This window comes from Leuciscus leuciscus (assembly GCF_965113295.1).
Source record: "Leuciscus leuciscus genome assembly, chromosome: 2".
In the NCBI taxonomy this organism is placed as follows: Eukaryota; Metazoa; Chordata; class Actinopteri; order Cypriniformes; family Leuciscidae; genus Leuciscus; species Leuciscus leuciscus.
The window spans coordinates 42,074,820-42,100,135 of NC_138726.1; the positions used below are offsets into that span (position 1 = coordinate 42,074,820).

At 42.6% G+C, this 25,316-nt stretch overlaps 2 protein-coding genes across 4 annotated transcripts; one reads left to right on the forward strand and one right to left on the reverse strand.

Annotated features, from left to right (window-relative positions):
- Positions 1 to 2,741: 2,741 nt before the first annotated feature.
- On the reverse strand, positions 2,742 to 6,740 carry sh2d7 (SH2 domain containing 7). 2 transcript variants are annotated; one of them, XR_014200857.1, is made up of 7 exons: positions 6,464 to 6,740; positions 6,204 to 6,293; positions 5,628 to 5,811; positions 4,123 to 4,314; positions 3,340 to 3,996; positions 3,111 to 3,244; positions 2,742 to 3,074 (listed from the first exon to the last, which is right to left on the reverse strand). XR_014200857.1 is itself a non-coding variant. In XM_082150790.1 (6 exons), exons 1-6 carry the CDS (start codon positions 6,667 to 6,669, stop codon positions 3,200 to 3,202), a joined length of 1,374 nt encoding a protein of 457 aa, XP_082006916.1. In that variant the 5' UTR covers positions 6,670 to 6,740; the 3' UTR covers positions 2,742 to 3,199. The 2 variants fall into 2 exon arrangements, 1 of the variants encoding a protein (XP_082006916.1); XM_082150790.1 differs by having other exon boundaries at positions 2,742 to 3,244.
- An 8,272-nt stretch (positions 6,741 to 15,012) lies between these two features.
- On the forward strand, positions 15,013 to 25,004 carry dapk2a (death-associated protein kinase 2a). 2 transcript variants are annotated; one of them, XM_082162631.1, is made up of 11 exons: positions 15,014 to 15,271; positions 15,367 to 15,496; positions 16,800 to 16,867; positions 18,241 to 18,462; positions 18,604 to 18,742; positions 18,914 to 19,043; positions 19,358 to 19,406; positions 19,499 to 19,525; positions 19,609 to 19,761; positions 19,833 to 19,878; positions 20,415 to 25,004. In XM_082162631.1, exons 3-11 carry the CDS (start codon positions 16,806 to 16,808, stop codon positions 21,039 to 21,041), a joined length of 1,455 nt encoding a protein of 484 aa, XP_082018757.1. In that variant the 5' UTR covers positions 15,014 to 15,271; positions 15,367 to 15,496; positions 16,800 to 16,805; the 3' UTR covers positions 21,042 to 25,004. The 2 variants fall into 2 exon arrangements, with proteins under 2 accessions (XP_082018758.1, XP_082018757.1); XM_082162632.1 differs by having other exon boundaries at positions 15,013 to 15,496; positions 18,225 to 18,462.
- The last annotated feature ends 312 nt before the right edge of the window (positions 25,005 to 25,316 follow it).

A 25,316-nucleotide genomic window follows, 5' to 3' on the forward strand; every position in this document is an offset into this window, starting at 1 on the left:
TGACGCCATCGCGAAGCCATAAACGTCAAGAGCGACATAAGGTACTAGTGTGGAAGTCCCTTTCCCCACATAAGAAACAAATTCATAATGATGACTTAAAAAGTCCCTGCGACCATGAAGAGGATGGCCATAAAGAAATATAAATTATGAGATAAAAAGTCACAACATAAAAAGTCATAATATACTGCGTTTGTTGTCATAATTATGATTATTTTTTATTTATTAGTTTATACTTGAAATAATAATAATAATTATTTCCTATTTAGCCTACCTCCTAGTTGCTTACCCTACGAGTTCTTTGTGAATTTCTCTTTACATTTAAATTTAAATTGTAGACTATAGTAAAATTCCATCAAACTGAATCGAATAAACTAAATTAATCATTTAATTATAAATGAGTAAAAACGAGCTTAATACATTTTTTATATAAATCTTAATGGAACAAGGTAATGGACCGTTTAGTATAATGTGATTCGTATCCATAAAAAAATAGAAAAAAAGAAAACGTTTAAATTTATGAATAGGCTTCCATATTCTTGAGTTACTTCTTGGTTTGAAAAATAGTAAAACAAAACGTACTGTACTCTTGGTGAAGCTTATTGTACCATTTTTTCTTTTCTTTCAACAGTTTTGTATTTTGATATGTAAAGTGATATGGTCGTATTAATTATTTGATATGTCTAAAAAGCTGTGCTAGTGCTGGGGATTTTAAACCCGTTAAGATCAATTCACTGATTTGTTCAGTGATACATTTTTAATGTTTAATAAAACGATGCACTGCACTGTTGAAGTAGGCCTATATGTGAAATGTATGCAGTTTCAGAGCAGTTGTGCCCATGGGTGTCCCAGATGTAAAGGAGGTGGTGAATTTATGCGTCCGTCAGATATTTCGGCAAAAAAGACTTCACGTGGGATGCAACCGTATATTCTTCCTTTTCCTAAATACTTTGGGAGTTTCCTCTGTTCGCGTTGTGCATCTCTTTGATCGATTTCCGGGGTCACGAAATGAAGCAGCTTCAATTTATTGAGACAGCAGTTACTTTTACTTACATTTTGGGAAATACCTGACTTTCTGATTCAAATTATTCATAATGTGGTGTAATTTTACTTTGTCGTAATATCCACTTTTAGCTATGATATCATTAGGTACAAACCATTTGTTTATCCCGAATTTCCCTTGAATCCCCCATATGCTAATATTCTCCGCCAAAGGTAGCATCTTTCAGCCTACTATTGTAAAAACATTAATAAATTATTATGGCATCAAATTTTATATATATTTGTAATTTTGTTTTTGTAAAAACGTTTTAATGACAATGAGGGCTACCAAGTTTATTATAACTGATAAACTAGAATACTGGGGAAAAAATCTGAAAGGTTTGTAAACAATAAAGTGTGAATTGTGGTTGTGTCACCGCCTGCTGGAGGAGACCGGTACTTCACCGCCGTAGAGTCCCTGAGATAGTCCGCTTCTCTGGAGCAACAACGGGACTTATAAGTAAACAATCTCGAATTGCGTCAGTGCTTTGGGCGTGTTTGCATTTAATCTACCCTGAATGTAAAAAAGTGATAGCAGCAGATTTGAAAATCTGGTATGGGCCTGTCTGGCGACAGCAATTAACTTTTAAAGATGAACCAGATAGCCTATCGTGTAAGAATATGATTTTTAAAATACAGCATACTTATAGTTTGTTTCACTGGTTCAGAAAGTGAGGTTGGTGTGTGTAACCAGATAATTGACATGAAATCACTTGATCATTTCTGTAATGAATCTCTTTTTACAGGTTAGTACTTTTTTTACTAGCAGGATTTTATTGTGTGAACCTAATATTTTATTCAACAAATGCTTGTTACTATTCTCAAAGTCCTGTTTTAGGCTGAGATAATTAATTTGTACACATCACCATTTCTCAATCTCTGTATAGTTCAAATCTTGAAGTAAAGGTCATTTTTATGGCCAATTTTGTACCTCTACGCTCCACATAAACCTGTCATGTCGCATTGCCATCATGCCAGAGCTAAAGGTATAAATTTGCTTTTAACTGTCTTAATCACTTTCTAAAGGGGTGATTGTTTTGATTCTATCTTGAATGATCTGTGTACATGTTCTCCATTCTCAGTCAAATGAAGAGGAGACTGGTTGCCCAGTGGGTAATAAAGGAGGCAGGCTTGGATAGAGAGATGAGAAGCTATCACTTCTTGACTTTGAGAACAGGATCTTCAAGTAAAATTGTTTCGTCATGTAAGTAACTGTACAATTTAAAATATAAGTATATATAATTATCATGAAATGAATCACCAACTCTCTTTAAACATTAAACATTTATCTATTACAGCCAGTGAAGCCCATAGGCCAGGTCATTTTGATGGCTAAAACAATGCAAGCATAGTTTATTAAATAGCATAATAGGCTGTTATGCAGCTCACCAATCCATCATGAGGTTGTAAATGAATCAGTATTTAGAGTCCAAAGACTCCAAACCCAGTGGAAATGGCTCAGTGGCTCAAAGATACCATCCATAGACAAGCTTTAACTGAATTACAGTAGATGGTGTATAATGGAGGGCACAAAATAGGCATGACAGAAAGGCATGGTTTTGCATAGGTATATATTCTATACTGCTTCTACTTCTACAGCTTATTCCATGCATGAATATAAAATAGGGGGAACACATCACTTTATAGGAGACAAGAACAATGCAATCAATCTACTCAATACTAACCTCATACAGAGCACTTACTGTAATATTATCTCAATGCTTTATTTAGTTATGCTGTGTGGTGTTATGGGTTCTAATGTGTAGACAAAGACTATTGTATCATACAAACAGTGTGGAGTCGCTGGATTGGGTTTACAGAAACTTTAGGTTTAAATGTGACAGGCTGTGCTCACATAATCATTAAAAGATAAAGTCCTGGGAAAACAGAAAACAGCAGGAGTGCAACAAAAACTATATATATAATCAGAGCAGGTATTCAAATACATTTTCAAAATATGTTTTATCGTAATAATATCGCTGTACCATTGTATTTGCATTAACAGTGTTTAGCATTTTGTAACTGTGGAAGCCATACTGTACTGAAGTTACGCATATACTGCACACACTAACATGAAAATTATGACTTTATAATTCTAAACTTAAATGTGTAGCTTTTGCATTCACCTACAACTGTGGTGTTTCTTCAAATAATATGATGATTATGACTTCTTGTTCTCCAGGCGAAGTTTCCACCACTTATGATTCTGTTAAAAACAACAGTTTCAGCATTTTTTTCACAACATAAATTAATGCAAAAATGATGTATATTTGTTTGTAATTATGTCAGGTCTCATCTCACCTTCTTCCCCAGGATGTTTTGTGTGTGTGGCTGCATCTCATCCAAACTTGCATATGTATTGCTGTCTGTCACTCGAATGTCCTCATAGGTGTTGGTCTCAGGCATGGGTTCATAGGTGTCATTGTCACGTTGTTCAAGTAGGCCTATGTCTTGATAGTGGTTTTCTGCTAAAAGGATGTTGTCGATGGGCTTTGCACGGTTGTCATACACTAGCCCTGGCTGGTCATTCTGCCCCGAGTTAACCATGGACGAGGCCTGGTAGAGTGGATTGGGCTGTAGGGCTACTTTGTCAGTTTGTGGCACTCGGCCAGCTCCATTATGGTGTTTTTTAAGTTCGAGGACAGCGTAAGAGCAGGAGGCTGTTTTGGGTGGAAGTAAGGGATGTTGTTTAGGGGTGGAGGGCATAAGATTACAAGAGTTAGAGGTTAGAGACTGATCGTTTTCATGGTGGAGAGGCCACTTTAACTGAGGGTTGTAGCCCTTAGTGTCTATGATATCACTTCTGCTGTTTACTCTTTCATCTCCACCTGGCATTCCAGATGTCCTTGATTCTGAAAAGCTGGGTTGTTCATGTGAAGGATTTTTACCTGGAAAACCAGCGCTTAAGGAATTCCGAAGTGGTGCACTTTTCTTTGGCACCGGTGGAATTTTCATACCCTAATGATTGAAACCATAAGTACATACATGAATTTTAACATATGTAAAAAAAAAAAAAATGTACGCCACAGAATTAGCTGTGGTTACCAGAGAGATAGTATCCAAGGAAGCAGCTGATATGGTTACCTGTGACAGGCTGTTCCTGTCAATAGAGGTGGAGGTTGTGAGTTTCCGGCCACTTTTAGAAGACAGAACGGGAGGCGTGCTATGCGGGACATTGTTAGTTTGTTCCCATAAACTTCTTAGAGCCTTAACGCTCACTCCTGAATTAACCCAGGGCTTATTTTTAACCACATCATAAAGCTCATTTGTGGCATCCTAGAAGAAAGAAACACAAAAGTATACATTGTAAAACTATTCTTAACATGCTAGTATTCTATTTGTTATGTATTTAAAGGTGCACTTAGTAATTCTTTGTTTATATTGTGCTGGCCAATATGCCCAACACCTAGACGTTAAAGCAAACAATTTCCTTTCTGATGCCTTTATATAAGTGCTTTATTCACAGTAAGCAATGATTTAGTTTTTCCACAAGCAAAACTGTCCAATAACAAAAGATTACCAAGATAGTATTTGGCTAGTGATCTTAAAGGGATAGTTCACTTTGAAATTACATTTTGGTATGTTTTAGCTTACCTCAAGGGCATCCAAGATGTAGGTGTCTTTTTTTCCGCAGTAGTTTCAATTTTGATATTTTTAGGTCAAACCGTTCTTGTCTGGTTTCGCAGTAGCCAAGGCGACATCTATTGTATATATCTATACCCGCCCACGCTCTCAGATCACTTGGACGTGGCTGAGTTCAAGAGGTAAAAACGATATAAAATCTGTTCGTTTTCTCACACAAACCGCTCGTTTCGTGTCTTAGGCCATCAATGTGTACTTACGATGGGGAATTGTTTAATTTGGACGACGGGGAATTGTTTTAATTTGGACTCTGTGCATGCTGTTTGAGACAAGTGACCATCGACCTGCATTATATGACTGACAGACAAGAACGGTTTGACCTAAAAATATCAAAATTGAAACTACTGCTGAAAAAAAGACACCTACATCTTGGATGCCCTTGAGGTAAGCTAAAACATACCAAAATTTAATTTCAAAGTGAACTATCCCTTTAAAGGGCCGGCTTTTTGGGACTTTAGCTTATTCACCGTATCCCCCAGAGTTAGATAAGTCCATACATACCCTTTTCGTCTCTGTGCGTGCCGTAACTTTGTCTGACGCACCCACCGCTAGCCTAGCTTAGCACAAAGACTGGAGGTAAACAGCTCCAGCTAGCATACTGCTCCCAGTAAGTGACAAAATAACACCAACATTTTCCTATTTACATGTTGTGATTTGTATAGTCACAGCGTGTACAAATAACAAGGTCACATGAGACACAGCCATCTTCTTACCGTACACACACTGGGAACTATATTCTCAGAATTCTATGTTCCTGTAATATGGAGCATGTCAAATAAAACAGCTTATAATAGGCTATGATTAAATGTATTTTTCATCTAATATGCATCAACTTGACTTTAAACAGTTTTTCAAAGTATCAATTTCTTTATGGGTAAAAGTTTTTTTTAATAAGGAATAATTACTGAGTGCACCTTTACAAAGAATGCAAAAATGGTTGACTTTACCTCTCCTACAGAATCCATCTCTGTGTTGTATGAAGTCAGGTACTCTCCAAAAGGCTGGATTGGTGTGGTTTTAAAGTGATCGATCAGCTCTGTGAGACTGTTGTGAGTGGTGGAATCACCAGAAATGATGAACATGCCAGTCTTGGTTTGATTTATGACAAAATGGCGACAACGATCCTGTCCTCTGTGAACATAAAGCATTAGAGAAATGAAACAACTCGAAACACAGCAGCTTCAAACTGTACATTGTGGGGGGTTTTGCTACAATATACTTAGGATTTAATAAAAATGACAAAATCTCGTTTGTAAACTACAGTAGTTCACATGAACTAAGAAAGAACAACGCTTCTACATAATTGATTCACTTAGTTACTGTTAATTTTGACATTTACATTTTTAAAACCAAAAGTTGTATCTGCTAACATTTGTTATTGCGCTGTGAACTAACATTAAAGAAGATTAATAGATGCTGTAAAATGATATTGTTTATTCTGCAGTTCATGTTAGCTAATGCATAAATAATGTAAACAAGTTAGATCTTATGGTAAAGTGTTACAGAGAAATCTTCATTCTTACTTGTATGAAAGAATATATCCACTGGCTTTTTCACTGAGTCTGATAAGGAAGCTACCAACATTCTTGTCTTGGAGCTGATCTTCTGCTTCACTGCAAACAGCAACAGTTACCACAGTGTACCAGTGCAACTGCCTCAATACACAATCATAAACATTTGGATCTCAGTCGCCTGCACCCGAACAGTATACGTTCAAATGGTTTTACAGATCATGGTGAAACAGTTACTATTACCAAACTTCTTATTTCTCATTAGTTCTTACTGCCTGGAGATGAAGCCCTGGAACCAGGGTGGAAAACGTCCGTCACACAGGATGAGCACAGCCTGAGTCTCCACAAACCACTTAATGATGGGCTCCCTCTGTCCTCTGTTCGTGGTGAGATCTCCCTCCATTCTTTCCATCTGCTTTTCATTTAATCTCTCAGATATCTTCATCTTCTGGTACATAGCTGCCTCTATCTGCTCCATTGTGAGCTTCTCACAAGTGCACTGCACACATCCAATAAACCATCTTCAAAAATCCATTACTCATTCACTGCGACAGGAAAAATGGCACACTTCATTTGCCTAGTTTCCTCATACGTAAATCTTGCGAGTATAAAAGGATCTATTGTTTGAGTTTATTTGCCTAGTCAATAACAACTTACAGGTAATGTGATTTCATTGCATTATCTTTGGATGGTTCTTCCGCCAGAGTTGCCATGCTTATAAATATTAAAGATTAAAAATATAGATTGGATCAGGAACTAGGCCAACCACTGCACAATTTCATAGACTATACAGTATTAAGTGAATATACTCAACTGGGAAAAGAAAAGTTTCAGAGTCTTATAATTAATAGAAGTCATTTCAATGATATTGATTATTGACCTAAAAGCATAAAGACATTTCAACCAAATATTTATTGACTCTATATTTGCCTTTCATTTTTAGTAAGTGTTTTAGATTAAATTTGAAAAAGAATATGACAGTGGTGGCTATGTAAATAACATGATGAAACAAAGGAGTGTCCAAAATAAACAGTCTTTATTAACAAATCAAAATCCACATGCAAGAGATCACAGGAGAAAAACTATCACATAGAAAAACACATAAGCATAAACGAGACTAAAGAAAAAACTGAATGAACTGAAGGCTTACATACACAGACGAGTATTCAACGGAAAACAGAACAGGTGCGTAAATTAGGAACTATAGAAACTAATAAGCACAGGGAACTCGGGAATCTCAGAATAGGGAAAACCGAACCAAAACACAATGAAACTAAACAGACATAGAACTACATGTTACATTAGTCCCCCCTCCCGGAAGGCACGTCCCCATGCCATAAAAAGTCCAATCGAGGAGGGAGCTCTAGAGGACGACGTGTAGCAGGCGAAGGGTAGGACACGAGATGAGAGGAGATGACAGAGGGAGGAGCCAGGAGCAGGGGAAGCCAGGTGGGGACCCAGACAACAGCCAGGATGAAGGCCCACAGCGGAGTCGACAGAGGAAGGAGCCAGTTTAACCAGTTGGACATCAGACGGAGACAGAGCCGATGGAGGTGAAGACACAGGCGGAGATGGAGAGCTGATAGGTCCACACGGAAGGTTCAGGCGACCGAGGCGCCACTGCAGCGACGAGTGTCCGAGGGGGAGCCAGGGTGCCAGAGGACTGAGCGGAGCCAGAAGGTGGAGCCCGACGAAGCCAAAGGGCGCAGCTGGAGACCCGGAAGTCCGTATAGTGTAGGCCGAGTGACTTCTGAACAAGATGGAGCTGGAGGGACGAGGGAGCCCGCTAGAGCCGTAAGGGTGATAGTCATGCAGGAGCCGAGGGAGGGAGGAGCCAAGGTGGAGGCGGGGGGTGGCTGGGCTCTGGGGCTGAAGTGGGGCTGGTGATGTCATCCACAGTGGGGCAGATGGTGAATGCTGATCCTTTATTCACCAGCACCCACTCCAAATACGCGGCGAAATATCCCAGAGGACCGTTCACTGGCAGGTGTGCCTTGGACTGTTGTGGTAAAAAATGCAGAGCGAACGGTTCATATAGTAAGTTAGGCACACCAGTTCTAAAGCGTCCCTTGTGTGGTCATCCACTGAACGGTCTTTCTACTCCAGGCATAGCAGTTGGATAGTGGGTAGGTCCATTGTGAGGGGGAAGAGGGGAAAAAGAAAGATTAAGGCTACAAAAAAATTTATCCAATCTAGGTTCGTTCTTCTGTAACGGTGGTTGTGTAAATTGCATGACGAAACAAAGGAGTATCCTAATCAAACAGTCTTTATTAACAAATCAAAATCCACACGGAGGAGATCATAAAACGTACTCGGTTACTAACGTAACCTCGGTTCTCTCTAGAAGAGGGAACGAGTACTTGCGTAAGAAAATCTTACGCTAGGGGTAAACCTCTTTTCCTCGAGATATTGAAGCCAAAAATTATCCTTAATTTTGCAATAATGTAAAACGCATTGCAGCAGCATGCAGACATGGGCGAGACAGCTCGCGCGCCCATTGGCTGCTCTGCGGCAACTGCACCAGCCTATCGATAGAGGCTCCTCATGACGTCAGAACCAATGAGGGCGCTTCGCGCCCATTACGTCATGTCCCGCCGAAGTCGGGTGGGGCCAGGGCTATAAATACGGCCCAGAGAGGCTGGTTTGGTCAGTTTTTCATCGCTGAAGCGAATCAGAACATGACGCATGCACGGCAAGATACGCAAGTACTCGTTCCCTCTTCTAGAGAGAACCGAGGTTACGTTAGTAACCGAGTACGTTCTCTTACGAGAGGTCTCTCGTACTTGCGTAAGAAAATCTTACGCTAGGGGAACACAATGTAAAACGCCGTGCGTGCTTGAAACATAGCACTAAAGTCCCAGGGGCAGGTGCCCAGGGCTCATACAGTGCCTAATCACAAGGGACTCACAGGGAATCCGGGAAGAGGGGCTAGAATAGCATCATTCCTGTAATATAAAACTCTGATAAGAGCATATTATATCAAGTGTTCCACACAGCCAGGGCGAACTTGGCCTGGACTGATAAATAAGGGGGACTTACACACTGCCCACAGAAGTATATAGGCGATCAGTGATCGACGCTCTAGCAGTTTCAGCATCCCGAGTCGATAGCATCGGGCGGGCAGTACTGAAAAATTAAACCGAGAGCAACTTAGCTTGTAAAGCGGGAACCTCGAGGTTATAAAACCTTATAAATGTAGACGGGGAGGCCCAGCCTGCCGCCATACAGATATCTTGCAAGGCAATCCCACTGGACCAAGCCCACGACGAGGCCATGCCTCTTGTGGAGTGCGCTTTGACACCTATCGGGCATTGCAGGCCCCTGGATGTGTAAGCTAGCGCAATAGCATCCACTATCCATCTGGATAGACTCTGTTTTGACGCAGCTAGTCCCTTAGAACGTCCGCTGAACAAAACGAAGAGCTGCTCCGTCTGTCTGAAAACAGATGAGCGAGACACATATGCCCTTAACGCCCTGACCGGGCAAAGGAAGCCTGCGTCACCTTCCTCTTCAGATACCGGCAGGGCCGACAGAGAGATAACCTGTGCCCTAAACGGTGTATTGAGGGATTTTGGAACGTATCCGTGCTTTGGTTTGAGTATGACTCTCGAGTCATTAGGTCCAAACTCCATACACGTCGCGCTCACTGAGAGCGCTTGCAGATCCCCTATGCGCTTCACTGAAGCGAGAGCCAGAAGAAACACTGTTTTGAAAGACAAGAGTTTCAGGTCTATTGACTGTATTGGCTCGAATGGGGCACCTTTCATGGCTTCCAGAACCGTGGAGAGGTCCCAAACGGGAACTGAGGGAGGTCTGGGAGGGTTCAGCCTCTTAGCTCCTCTAAGGAAGCGAATGACCAGATCGTTCCTTCCTAGTGACTGGCCGAGCGGTGGTTCAGCGAACGCTGCTATGGCCGCCACATAAACTTTGAGCGTGGATGGGGTTCTACCCTTATCCAGCAGCTCTTGTAAAAAAGAGAGGATCTCCGTCAGCCCACAGCATGAGGGCGGAGTACCACTCGCTGCACACCAGCTAGTGAACACAGACCATTTTGAGGCATAGAGCCGCCTAGTGGATGGGGCTCTAGCCTGTGTGATCGTGTTTAACACTCCCGCTGGGAGGTTAACGGGTACCCGTTGATGGCCCACACGTGCAGGGACCAACGCTCCGGGTAAGGATGCAAGATCGAGCCGTTCGCCTGTGTGAGGAGATCCCTCCTCACCGGTATCGGCCACGGGGCGGTACTCGTCAGCTGCATCAGGACTGGAAACCAGGCTTGGTTTGTCCAGAATGGGGCGACGAGCAGCACTGGGCATCCGCTCTCCCTGATTCGCTCTAACACCTGGGGTAGGAGCGTGACAGGGGGAAACGCATAGAGCGGGCAGCGGGGCCAGACGTGAGCCAGCGCGTCCCTGCTCTTGGAGAAAAATTCTTGGCAATGAGCGTTCTCTTGAGACGCAAATAGGTCTATTTTCGCTCTGCCAAACGCCTTCCACAGCAGTTCGACTGTCTGCGGGTGCAAAGACCATTCTCCTGCCGGAATATTGTTTCTGGACAGTCTGTCTGGCCCCACATTCAGAAGGCCGGGCACATGCGCTGCCCTGAGCGAGCGCAGATTGTGCTGAGCCCAGATCAGGAGGCGTTCCGTCAGCCTGTGAAGGATTCTGGATCTGATACCTCCCTGGTGATTTATGTAAGCCACCACTGACATGTTGTCCGAACGGACCAAGACGAGGTGTCTTTTTATATGGGGACAAAAACGCCTCAGCGCGTTGTCGACTGCCATCATTTCCAGGCAGTTTATATGCAGAAGCTTTTCCCGTTCCGACCACTGGCCGAATAACGGTCTGCCCTCGAGCAGCGCTCCCCATCCCGAGGTTGAGGCGTCCGTAGACACCACCTTCACACTCGAGGAAGTCCCCAGGCTTACACCTAACCGGTACCAGTCGGTCACTGTCCAAGGTTTCAGAGCTGCAACGCATTTCTGATCGACCTTGAGGAGCGCGAGACCGGAGGTCCAAGCTCTGCGCGGCGCGCGCGCTTTCAGCCAGTACTGCAGCGGGCGCATGCGAAGCAGACCCAGCTGAAGCACTGAGGATGCTGAAGCCATGAGACCCAGCATCCTCTGAAACTTTTTGAGCGGGACCAAAGCGTTGTGGCGAAAAATCTCTGTCATGCGCTGAATACTTAGTCTGCGCTGCGGCGACAGCTGTGCTGTCATAGACAGCGAGTCCAAATCTGTGCCCAGAAAGGATATTTTCTGACTGGGAGACAGCGAACTCTTCGTCCAATTGACTGTGAGACCCAAATTCTCGAGGTGATCGAGTAATACGGTCCTGTGTTCTATGAGCTCCGACTGTGATCGAGCTAGAACCAGCCAATCGTCCAGATAATTCAGCACTCGTATGCCTCGCAGCCTGAGGGGTGCGAGCGCTGCATCCATGCACATCGTGAATACGCGAGGTGCCAGGGATAGGCCAAATGGCAGGACTGTGTACTGATATGCCTGACCCTCGAAGGCGAATCTCAAAAATCGCCTGTGACGTGACGCTACTTGTATTTGGAAATAAGCGTCTTTCAGATCTATCGACATGAACCAGTCCCCTTGGCAAATTTGCGAGAGGATTTTCTTGGTCGTGAGCATTCTGAACCGTCATTTCAGAAGTGCTTTGTTTAGCCGTCTTAGATCTAGAATGGGTCTGAGACCCCCGTCTTTCTTGGGTACCAGAAAATATCTGCTGTACATGCCCCCTTCGCTCTGAGCTTGTGATAAGGGTTCTATAGCCCCTTTGCTCAGTAGCTTCGCTATTTCGGCTCGAAGTAGGTGTGCTACTTCCTTTTTCACCGTAGTTTCGATTCGCGCCGCTTTGCGTTGCGGGCGTCGACCGAACTGTAGCGAATAGCCTCTTTCTATAATGTTTAGCACCCACTCTGAGACCCCGGGGAGCTCTGCCCACGCTTTCGCGTGAGTGGCTAGGGGTGGAATGATATCTGGGCTCTGGCCGCGATCTAGTGGCGAGCGGAGAGCAACAGTGTGCTGTAACATGAGCGCCGCGTTTGCAGCATGCGAGACTGGGGGCGCGCTGATCACAGCGAGCGGTCTGCCCGCGCTCAGTTCTCCTGCAGCTGTGTGCTGGGGGAGAGCGAGCGTGGTGAGCCCCGTGGGGTTTAATATGTCTGTGAGCGAATGAGGGCGCGGGACAACGGGCCCATGCATAACGCTGAGAACACCGTCTGTTTGTGCAGACTGTATGTGCGTTGGTTTCGTTTTTACAGAAACCGTGAGACATGTAGCGTGTAGTGTTTGCGGGCACTGGGGCGTGGGCACAATCACTACATGTGGTGCACAACCGACATGAGTCGGTTTTATTTGTGCGGGCCGTGTGTGGCGGGCCGTGTCTGTGTGTAGGAATGGGCACTGGGCAGTGGGCATGTTTACTACACTCATAACACCATCGGCCGTGGCCGGAATACCAGAAAATACACTCTTTTTGGGATTTATCTGGGTCGCCGTAAAAACGGCGTTTGTGTGCAGGCAAGCGGGCTGTACTGCCGACTTGTTTACTGCGAAATACGCTGGAACAGTCGCAATTACTGGAACTGAGCGAGCGAAAATTTTCGGTGGAAGTTCGGCCGCAGCGGGACTTGAACACCGTCGCTTCCGTCGGCTGGCTAGGAAGACTTAGAGGCCTCGGGCTTTACCTCAATCCTCGGCCGTGGCCCACGCGGCGGGGGGCGGCGGCCGGCGGAGCGAGAGCGCGGTCTCTGATCCTTGGGCTGACGGCGCTGTGGGGCGGCGGCAGCTGGGGGTTGCGGCTGAGAGCTGCGAGCAGACGGCTGTTTTGAGCGACCTGCTGCGGAGCTCGAGCGCTTGGGCAGGAAATGTTTCATGGCCTGCGATTTCTTTTGAACCTCGGCGAATCTGTCTGCGAAATCCTTGACAGAAGATCCGAAGAGGCCAGCGGGGGAGACGGGGGCGTCGAGAAAAGCAGAGCGCTCCGAATCCGACATCTCCGAGAGCGTTAGCCAGAGGTGTCTCTCAGCAACGGTGAGAGACGCCATGTTCCGCCCCATGGCCTGCGCGGCGGATTTAGTGGCGCGAAGGGCGAGATCCGTCGCGCTCCTCAAATCCGTGAGATTCACAGCTTCCGGTCCTTCCTCGTCCAATTTGCGGAGAAGGTTGGCTTGGAAGATCTGGAGCACGGCCATTGAATGAAGCGCCGAGACAGCCTGTCCGGCGGCGGTGTAAGCGCGACCGTGCAGGGCTGAGGTAGTACGGCAGGCTTTAGATGGCAGCGCCGTCTTAGCGCGCCGTCCAGCAGAGGGCGGGCAAAGATGGGCGGCTACCGCTTCCTCGACGGGAGGAAGAGAGTGGTACCCTTTGTCCTTAGCACCGTCGACTACGGAGAATGCTGCGGACACGGGAGCACGCACTCTGGCTGAAAAGGGGGCGCTCCAAGACTTAGCTACCTCTTCGTGAAGCTCAGGAAGGAAGGGAGCTGGTCTTGAAGGATTTGAAGCACGTTCCCTTTGTAGAAAACAGCCGTCCAGGCGGTTGAGTGCAGGCTGTTGGGGCGTCGACCACTCAAGGCCGAGGCTCTCGACGGCCTGCTCGAGCAGACGCATCAGCTCCGCCTCGATGCTAGCTCTTTTCCCAGAGGGCCGGTGAGAGGGTGGTGCGAGGTCCGCGGAGCTCGACCAGTCCTCACTGCCCGACGCCAGGATAGAGCAACTGTCGTCCTCCACTCGTAAAACTTCCTCATAGTTCTCAATGGCGGACCCGGCGGCAGACGGCGGCCGCTGACCGGCGGTGAGAGACTCGGGTGAAGCAGGCGGCGAAGCTGGCGGGCGCACCGGCGAGCTTTCGCGGGATGGAGGAGGTTCAGGGACCCGCTGAGCGCGGCGCTTTTTACGGCACGGCAGCTCGGCGGGCGAAGGCGCGGGCGCAGCTTTGCGGAAGAATGCTCGGCGAGTCCGCAGAGTCACCAAAGGCATTAAATCGCAGTGAGGGCAGCCGCCCTCGTCGAGCGCGATAGCTGCGTGATCCTCACCCAGGCACGAAACACAGATGACGTGGTGGTCCCCGTCGCTGAGTGGAGCTCGGCAAGAGCCGCAGGAAGAACGAGGCATCTTGAAAAAGACGCTCGTGCTCTTTTAGAAGGAGAATGTGCGTGTCGCAGCGGCGAACACACACACACAGCAATGAAAGGATATAGTACGCCGGAAAGCGTCAGCAGAAACGGCGACTGAAGGCGGCGAGATGTCGACCAGCTGCTTCAGATGCACTAATCCCGCTGGGTGCTTGGCTCAGACGGCGTGGCTTCCTCTCGGGATCCAGCGATGCGAAGTCCGCTGAAGAGATGAAAAACTGACCAAACCAGCCTCTCTGGGCCGTATTTATAGCCCTGGCCCCACCCGACTTCGGCGGGACATGACGTAATGGGCGCGAAGCGCCCTCATTGGTTCTGACGTCATGAGGAGCCTCTATCGATAGGCTGGTGCAGTTGCCGCAGAGCAGCCAATGGGCGCGCGAGCTGTCTCGCCCATGTCTGCATGCTGCTGCAATGCGTTTTACATTATTGCAAAATTAAGGATAATTTTTGGCTTCAATATCTCGAGGAAAAGAGGTTTACCCCAGCGTAAGATTTTCTTACGCAAGTACGAGAGACCTCTCGTAAGAGAACTACTTTACAGCCAGGACAGGAACTAGTCTTGAATTTATAGCAATCATACAAACAAGGACTTGAATACACCTCTTCTATGATGAACATTTAAATTATTGAATTAATTTAATATTTTTGATAGCTTTTACTGTACTATTAAAAGTCTTATTAAAATAAATCTTGGTTCAAATTATGACATGATCTTTATTATTATATTTACTTAAAAGTAACTAGCCTATTTGCAAGTGTTTCATTACTTCAGCAAAAACTAAATCAACTATTTTCCACGTGTTAAAAGTGATAATTTTTAGCACATGTCAGCAGCAGTAAAGAGAAGAGAGGAGTGAGACAACGAACTACATTGATTAATCTGACTGAAACTGACTGCAGTGAGCGACATAGCGACCAAACGGGCAGGTGACAACATCATTCAGAAGAATCCTTTATGTTTTTTGTGTTTTTTTTAAAGTCATGGGACAAGCCTGTCAGTGTGTTGTCGTTTTTACGCTCAGGCATGAGTTCAACAGGTGGCGTGTCCACTTTTAGAAACAAGCTGCTGGGACTCACGACGAGTGCGCTATCCTCTATGAAAAACGCATGAAAGGATTCAGAACGTAGCCTAACATTTGTTGGTTATGACAGGTAGGCTATCTTGTGCTTGTACTAATGATCTTAAACATATGCTTTTTCCCCCCCACACAAACTCTTTGGTTAAGCCCTTAAATGTTACTTTTTTTATTTTTATTACAGAGCGTCTGCTCGTGCTTGTGTAACTAGAATATTTCTAAATATTTTTTCGAATGCCTAAAGTAGTGCAGTAGGCTACACCGTCTTTTTGAGATCATATGGTAATCCGGTGTTGTGACGATCAGACCTATTTAGGGTGACTGCTAGTAGGCTAGATAAAGCTGTCATGTTTGTCAGGTAAAAATGCTTCTTTCTAGGGCTGCAATGCCATGCACAATATATCGAAATATCGCAAATGTATATATCGCAATATGCATATCGCAACGACAAGCAATAACTGGGGTCATGAACAAAAGACAGAGAAAATCACTCACTGCTCTTGGGTGAATAACTTTTGAAGCTTTAATAAGAATCAGTATATATATTTTAATTCATACAGTACAAAACTAAGTGTTTTATTTTTAAATTTGATTATTCAATTTCTGTTGTTAAATAAACCTAATGTAGGATAACCTGCAAACCCTGAACCCCGTGGTTTACACTTATGTTAAAATAACACTTCTCATGCTACAGTAAAACACTGCTGTTCACTTTCAGAAGTTGTGGGGATGTTTTCTTGTCACAAAAAGAATGTGAAACACAGTAGTTATATAATTTTAAAGATATTTTAAAGATAATTTTAAGTTCATTTTACACATTTTAAGCATTATCGTATCGCATATCGAATATCGCATTATTTAATGAGTTATCGCATAGGCTATCGCATTTTTCTTCAATATTGTGCAGCCCTACTCAAGATGAGCTCCTTTAACATCTGTCATAACATCAAAAGGTAGGCCTACATCAGAACTGCTAATAGCATGGGAAGCACATCTTGTAAGTCAGAAAATACCTGTCAAAACAGATTTTTCCAATTTCCATTTTGTGAGTTTGTTTTTTCATTTTCCATTTTGAACACCCGTTTTCCTTGGATAAATTTAGGCTAAATATAGTTGAGGCCTCGTCGTTATCTTGCACACTTGAGTAAGATCTAAATTTGTCCCTCCATCATGAATGAAATATTTAGGTCACAACAAACTATATAATACTGTATGATCAGCTTTATTGTAGCCTATAGAAGGCTGTGCAATAAAGGGCCATTTTGACTGACATGCACAGATAATTTATATTGTTCTTTAAACAATTGTAAGTCTTTATGTATACTATTTGTTATGAGTCCAGTAAATCTAAGGAGAGTTTTTGTTTTGTTTTAAATAAGATCACAATGGCTGTGTTCAAGCAGCAGCAGGTTGAGAATTTCTATGAGATTGGAGAAGAACTTGGAAGGTAAGAATTTTGCTGTTTACTTAGTGATTTATTGATTTACTTGCTGATTGCTGCAATAGCCTATGTGATGATCTGTGTTGCCAGATTGGAAATGTCAAAGTATCGTACCAGAAGCTCAAAATTATAGTATTTGGAAGAAAATTATTGTACACGAGTCAAACGTACAGAATACAGCTATTTATTGTAAACATACAGAGATGACATGTTAATGATATACAACTTTGTATACAATATACAAAAAGTACATTAACTTGTGCTCATGAGAGAGTCATTCTCCACGATGATTGGCAGAGAAGACATAACGTGAGATGAGATGGAAGACATGTGTAACACCACGTTCACGTTATTCTACGGTAGACGTGGAATCCACAGCTAGATCAATGAGTATAGAAGCCCTGATTACAACGACCATCATTTGAAGTGTCACACAATTCTGAAATGATCGTACATTATGTTTTTAGTTTTTTTCATCATTGATCGTACAAGGTCAAAATTATCGTACAAATACGTCTGGCAACACTGGTGATGATACACATTACACAGATGCATTCATAGGTGCCATGTATAGGGGGACATATTGAGTCATTCACCCCACCCAAAACTTTCACCCCAGCACAGTGCTTGTGAAAATCAGAGATTAAAACTGCTCTAACAGTGTGAAAACATCAACAATGTAATTGAGTCCTGATATAAACTGAATATAACAACAACTAACAATCTGTGTGAAAAAATAGTATGAAATAATATATAATATATATTAGTAATCAATATATAATAATTAATAATATTAATCATTAAGTTATGTTAATACTATTTAATAAAATATTCATAATCATTATTAATATTAATTATATTAATAATAAATAATATATTTAAATGAGTGCTGTCAAATCGATAATTGCATCTAACATAAAAGTTTTTGTTTACATAATATATATGTGTGTATATATATTATTATGTATATGTATAAATATATGTCTGTGTGTGTGTATACAGTATATATAATATATATATATATATATATAAATATAACAATATATATATATATATATATATATATACACATATATTATGTAAACAAAAACTTTTATGTTAGTTGTGATTAATCGCAATTGATCAATTTGACAGCACTAATTTAAATGAATGTCCCATGTTTCCTTTACACTCACAAGATGCATTATGGTGTCTTGCTTGTATTAAGTCTCAATTTAAGACTGTTGTGATTCCACAGTGTAGTTTCAAATCTGAAAATCTTTTCTGGAAATACCTTTTATATATGCCTTTATATATGCTTTTGTATATGGTTATTTATTTATATTTATAATTATGAAATTGTTGTCTGTGTGTTTTATAACAGTTCATGTGTCTTTCAGCGGGCAGTTTGCAATTGTTAAGCAGTGTCGTGAAAAGTGCTCAGGCCGGGATTTTGCAGCTAAGTTCATAAAGAAACGCCAGAGTAATGCTAGCCGGCGAGGTGTGCTCCGAGAAGAGATTGAGCGAGAGGTCAACATCCTACAGCAGATACAGCATCCCAATATTGTCATGCTACATGATGTGTTTGAGAACAAGACAGATGTGGTGCTGATTTTGGAGCTGTGAGTAAAGCTTGTATTAATGCTAATTCAAATGATTGAATTATTATATTAGTTTGCGCTTGCATCATTTTTTTTAAGTGCATATTTTAGTTTTAGTTCACCTGCCTATGCTTATTGAGAAGAGATTATGTATTTTTGTAGGGTGTCTGGAGGAGAGCTTTTCGACTTTCTGGCACAGAAAGAGTCTTTAAGTGAGGAGGAAGCCACACAGTTTATTAAACAGATTCTTGAGGGTGTTCACTATTTACACACAAGGAATATTGCTCATTTTGACTTGAAGGTACAGTACACCCACTGGTCTCATAACACTGCTAAGATTATTACAGTACAGCATATTTGCGCTGACAGATGTGGAACACTGAAGAATTGTCTGTCAAAAGAACAGTGTGTCTTTGTGTGCATATGAGTGGGGGTGTGCTCCTGTGTGTGTAATTTATTTTCCGGTTCGCAGCCTGAAAACATCATGCTTCTGGATAAGAACGCCCCACTTCCCCGGATCAAACTCATTGATTTTGGCTTGGCCCACAAGATTGCTGAAGGGGTTGAATTTAAAAACATCTTTGGAACACCCGAGTTTGTTGGTATGATATGTGTTCTGTTTAAACCCTAGAGCCTGCAGTGCTGTGCACACTAAGGAGCCATTCACACAGAAAATGTTTTCGCGTTGAAAAACGTGAGACGCAGGGTTGTGGAACAAACTTGAGGTCTGCATTTTTAGAGCGCTGTGTAATGCAGCGGCATTCAAACACATCCGTCTAGCTCATGTTCACATAGAAAAACAATGGAAAAGCAGCACAGTGGAATGCAAAAACACGTTCTGTGTGAACGACCTCTAACACACTTTTTTAAATTCTTATTGTTTTGTTCCTCTTTATACTACATATCGTTTTTTCAGCTCCAGAAATTGTGAATTATGAACCACTGGGACTGGAAGCAGATATGTGGTAAGATCTTTTTTTTTATGTATATTAAATAAAATATCTCAATAATTTGATGTTGTTTTTATTTCAAATAATTAAGTGCTTTCCTTTTATAGGAGTGTTGGTGTTATTACATATATTCTGTAAGTACACCATTTTTTTAAGCCTATAAATATAATAATGTGTGATTTAAGCGATGTTCTGCTAATATGCTTTCTAAATGCAGGTTGAGCGGGGCGTCTCCTTTCCTAGGAGAAACGAAGCAAGACACCCTGGGAAACATCTCAGCCATGAACTATGAGTTTGATGATGAATTCTTTGGCCACACCAGTGAGCTTGCCAAGAAGTTTATACGACAACTGCTAGAAAAGGACACCAAGTGAGTGAGCTGACATCATCTGAGGTCATGTGTAATATGGCATTAATTACCATCTCAATTATGTATTTCAGAAAGAGACTTACAATTCAAGATGCCTTGAACCACCCTTGGATCAAGGTATGTTATCAGCTTGGGATTGTTTCCCTGAAAGGCATTTAAGGCCCTTTCACAGTCACACCAAGGACTATATCTAAAAAGATAACAATAAAGATTTAGTTTTAAAAACTGTTCTAAATGTAAAATAACAGTTCACACCATCCACACCACAACTATAACAATACCGACACAGGGGAATTATATAATTGGAATAACTTTTTTCCATCTGATAAAGCATAAAAACAGTGACAGCCAATATAAGCAACCACACCAACGCACAATAACGCCTGCGACTTTAAACGCCTGAGCTCTTTAAAGCAGTATGGATTCCATTCCAAAGCAGGGTCCATACTGCTTTAAAGAGCTCAAGCATTTGAAGTCGCAGACATTATTGTGCTTTGGTGTGGTTGCTAATATAGTCATCATTATTGTCATCTTTATAGTTATCATTCTTGTCTTTTTAGTACCGTGCATTTTGATATTCCCTCTATTTCATGCTTTCTCTCTCTTAATCTTTAAATATCTCTCTCAATCTTAACCCCATTGTCTATTGGCAGTCTAATGAGCATAAGGACGAGCGCAGTAAAGCACCAGAGAGGAAGAGAGAGCGTAGGCAGCTGAAGACAAAGCGTCTTAAAGAGTACACCATCAAGTCCCACTCCAGCATGCCTCCTAATAACACCTACATCAACTTTGAACGCTTCGCACAGGTGGAAGAGGACGTGTCAGCCATGGAGGGCACTTTCTACCAGCTGGCGTCGTCCCACGACTCCTTGCAGGAGGACATTGATGCACTAGTGTCCATTTACAATGAGAAGGAGATGTGGTACAAAGAAGAAAGCGAAAGCATCAGACACGAGTTGTCCCAGCTTCGTTATGAGTTTCGTAAAGTCGAAGCCCAGAGACGGGGCGTTCACGAAGACATGAGGAGCGTGGATGGCAGCGTTAGCCGAGTGAGCGAGCGATACAAGGAGAGGCAGACACGTTTTGAGGCCCTGCAGAAGGAGCTCAGTGCCGAGCTGCAGTGGGTACAGGAAGTGGTGGGTTCATTCCAGGTCACCTTCCCAAACTGTAGCTTTAGCAGCGTGTTTAATACCGATGTCAATGAAGCCCTGAAAGAGTTGCTGAATAGATCCTGTGGAGGAGACCTGCTGACCGGCAGCAACCTGGACCAGCAGAGATGACATATTAATAACCCACCATCCACTGATCACACATCGTTACATAAACACTGGCGAGGTAAACATGCTGAAGATACTGCGCTGGGACATATAGATCTGAATAAAAGCAGGTATGGTCAGTCAGAGAGAGCTATAAATTAAATATAAAACTATTGTGTCTGTTCTGATTATTTATGGTTAACAGTTTAAAGATATAGACAGTCATCCTAACATAATCTCAACTGAAGTAATATATTAACAGGTTTCCTATGCAGTTTGGAAAAGTATGAAATTTGATTTGAGTAATTTCCAGGGTCTGGAAAAGTATGGAAAAATATATTTGTTTTTCCTAACTATTTCCCTTATTCAGTTTTCTAAAATTTAAATGGAATAATTTATAAAAATAATTTTATCATACAAGCAGAGTGATTTCATGGCTAAAGTTTAGTGATCGTTTGGTGATTGTCAAGCACGACTGAATGAATTAAAGGGACACGAATATGTAAACAAATTACCAGCAACAGATAAAAGCAGTAAATTATCATTTAATTCATACTGTACTGAATGTTTAATTCAGACTGTACTTTGCTGTTTGGTGATCGTGCAAAGCATCAAACCACATTTACAGTATCAAACTGATTTGTCAGAGGTGAATACATGCAGGTTATAAACCGTTGTAGGTTTCTTGTCATTATGTAAGTGCATGCTATCACTTTGAGAAAACCAATGAAAAAAAACCTTAGCAGATGATTTTACTATATCAAATATAATGCTGTATGAACAATTTATGTTAAATATGGTCTGAAAAATCTAGAGAGGTTTGGAAATTTGAGTCTGGAAAAGTATGACATTTTTTATTTGAAAATGTGTAGGAACCCTGTATTCATTAATTAATGTTTTTTTTAAATAAATATATATTAATAGGGTCATTCCATCTCAAGCGCTCCAAAATTTTTAATTTGGCTGCCTGACTATTTTAAATTTGCCTTCATTTTTTTGTGTGATTACCTCTTATGTATTGGTAGTGCAAAGTCACCAGTTTTTTATTGTTATTTTAAAATATGCACTGGAGATCCTAAACTTCCATATATCCCAAATATTGACAGCCGCTGTGGTTAAAACAAGTTGTTGGGTTTTTTTTTCATTCATAAAAATTTTTTAAAAATCTAAATTTGCAATTGGACCACTTGAGATGGATTGACCCAATAATAATAATAATTAAAAAAAAAAGTTATATATAAAACCTCAACTGGCTCACAGCGGGCTCCAACCATTGCTCCGGTACTCTGTGACAAGGTCTGCATATTTAGCCTTCTTGCGCTTGCTCAGTGGCCTCCTCAATCCAGTCTTCCCAGGGGACAGTCAGTTCTAGCAAGACCATTTGCTTTGTCGACTCTGTTGTTAATACCATGTCTGGGCGGAGCAGAGTGGTAGCGATGTTTTCTGGGAACTTGTGCCGCCTTCCTAGGTTGACCTGGAGCAGCCAGTCCCGTGCAATGGCTATAAACCCTCCCGCGGAGCTAGACCGATGAGGTGCCCTCTCTCCAGCTCTGATGAAGGGGTTGTGCTGTTTGGGGGCGTGCTGATTCTTGCTATCTTGAAACGCTGTGTTGATTGATTCAAATTCAAAGACTGTATGGCGCCAGCGATATCGCCCTTCACACTTTGCCTTCAAATAGCAACTAAGGATGTGCTCCAAGGTGCCCCTCCTCTTGCACACTTGGCACGCTGGAGTGTTTGCCATTCCCCAGCTATGTAAGTTGGCCGGGCTGGGGAGAACGTCATAAACTGATTGGATGTGAAATTAAATGCATAGCAGAGCTCTGACCAGGTGATCTTGCGAGATTCTGCATGCTCCCATCTGGTCCAGGCTCCTTGTTTGTACAAACCAACCATCTTGGTGCAGCGATTTTCCTCCACCTCTGCTCTTATCTCATCCTGTACCAGTTGACGCTTCACCTTTCCATGGGTTTTGTCATAGCGAGGTTTGGGAAAACCCCCCAGTCCTGCCCGCCACAGTGCCCACCAAAATATTGTGCCACAGTCATGCCTCCACTCTGTCAACAGCTTCCTGGGCCTGCCACTTCCTTCTAGTCTTCACGCAGATTCCTGCGGTTGCAACTTTAGCGTCAGAGTCTCGGTACCCCTGGCTCGAGCAACTTTAAACTCCTCCACCAGGCCGCTGATGGGGAGCTGCAGTTTGGTGGAATGCCCATACCCCATGCCCCAACCACCTCCAGAGAAACTGACTGATGTTTTTTCCTTGAACCTCCACTGTTGTCATTGACACCTCGTACACTAGCAGGAGCCAAAGTAGCCTTGGCAGGACAGGCTTTGAACTTCCTGGAAGCCCCGATTTGTCTTTCGCTGTAAGCCAGGCAGTCAGGTCGCTCTTGGTATGCTGAAATGCGGCTGTGTCCTTTATGGAGCTGTCAAAAATCTTTCCCAGGCTCTTGACTGGTTTTTCCTGTCACCGTTGGAATCTGGGACCCTCCCAGGTTAAAGAATAACTGGTCAACCACCCTTCCCTTCTTCAGGACCAGAGATCTGGACTTGGCTGGTTTAAAACTCACCCTTGCATACGAGATGAGCTTTTCCAGCCCTCTGAGGAACCATCAGCACCCGGGCACGGATGTTGCCATCACCATCAGGTCGTCCATGAATGCTCTTATGGGGGGCTGCCGAGTACCAGATCTAGACATGTGGCCTCTACATTCCACCTCCGCTGACTTGATAATCATGTTCATGGCCAATGAGAAGAGTGGCACAGAGATTGTACAGCCAGTGATTATGCCCTTCTCCAGCTGATGCCAGGCAGATGTTAATGACCCTGAGGAGACTCTCAACCTCAAGACGCTATAATAGTATATAATGATCAGAAACACCATTCATATAATGATTCTGATATATAGTTTAAGATTACTGCTATTAAGTCGAGGGGTAAATGGTGCCACAAAACGAATTATTTGTCTTTTTCTTTGCTCTAGTAAAAATAGAAAATAGATCTGATCTTTTTGATTTGTAAGTTGTAAAATCATAAAGCAAGATGTTGTGATTTTATGTTTTGATTTTATATTATGTATTAGGCGTATTTAAAATCATGGTGCTTTATATACATAAGTGATGAGCTGTAATTTGTTCAGGCTGTGTTTACACAGAACATGGTGTCCACCTTTGGTTATTTGTTTACCAGATCTGATTAAATAAGGTTGAAATGGAAAGTGAAACAAGCTTATTTGATTAAACCCTGCTAATTTATTGAATATGCCTCAGTTTCAGATTCCATTTTTATTCCTTTTTTTCAATTGCCGTCTACTGTAACGTTTCAGAGGAATGAGTGTTTTATTTTATATTGTGTTTAAAAAGTACTGATTGTTATGTCTGCATGACATAAGTTGCTATGCTTAGTGGAATGATGCCCCTTCCAGCATGTACTCATCGACCTATCAGAGTGCAGACTCTTTTAAACAATTGACTACACTGACTATTGGAACTACTGGAAAGGGATGTTGATTCTCAGTGAACTGTTGGGAGAAGCTGTTAACCCCTAAAGGAGGTTATTCCATAACCATAATATGATCACTCTGCTACATTGTGTCCATTACTGGTGAGTTGCATTGAAGCTTTAGCATTATGTTGGCACTTACCTTGTTATAATTGTTCTAATACTCAAAGTATGTTAGATACATTGTCATTTTCAGTGTTATGTTGCATTCATTCTTTGCAAGGTTTCTTCAAAGCATCCTTTTAAGGACTAACTGCTATATTCTGATAAATTCAAATGCATGCATGGGGTAGGGTACATGGTATTTCTTTATTTTCAATTTATCTTGATAAAACTGTTTTTGCAGTGTTTTTATTTGGGTTTTCCCCCAATGTATTTGTCATTGTCACATGTTGTCATATAGAAAGGACACATTGTGTTGTGTAAGTGCAACTGTAAAGCTAAACCACTGACCAGGATCCTTAAATGAAACTGTCATGCTACTTTGACTTGTTTTTTCTCCTGAGCAACAGAGCCTTTCATTCATATGCTGCAGCTGTTAACCCTTTTAATAACAATTTGTGGATGGTTTTATCAGAAAAGGCAGAACCCTAGGAAGTGCGTCATTTTCAACTCCAATAGAATGCGTTTACAAAGTAATAAAGTAGAGTGTCCACAGACATCAGCACAAGACATTCTGATGCAACAACGATTGTGGTTTCCACTCCCCACTCCCCGAGTCCCCAATCTCTATACAGCATACCACAAAGCAGCACGAAAAAAAACTTGTTTTTGCATTATTATTTTAGTCCTAC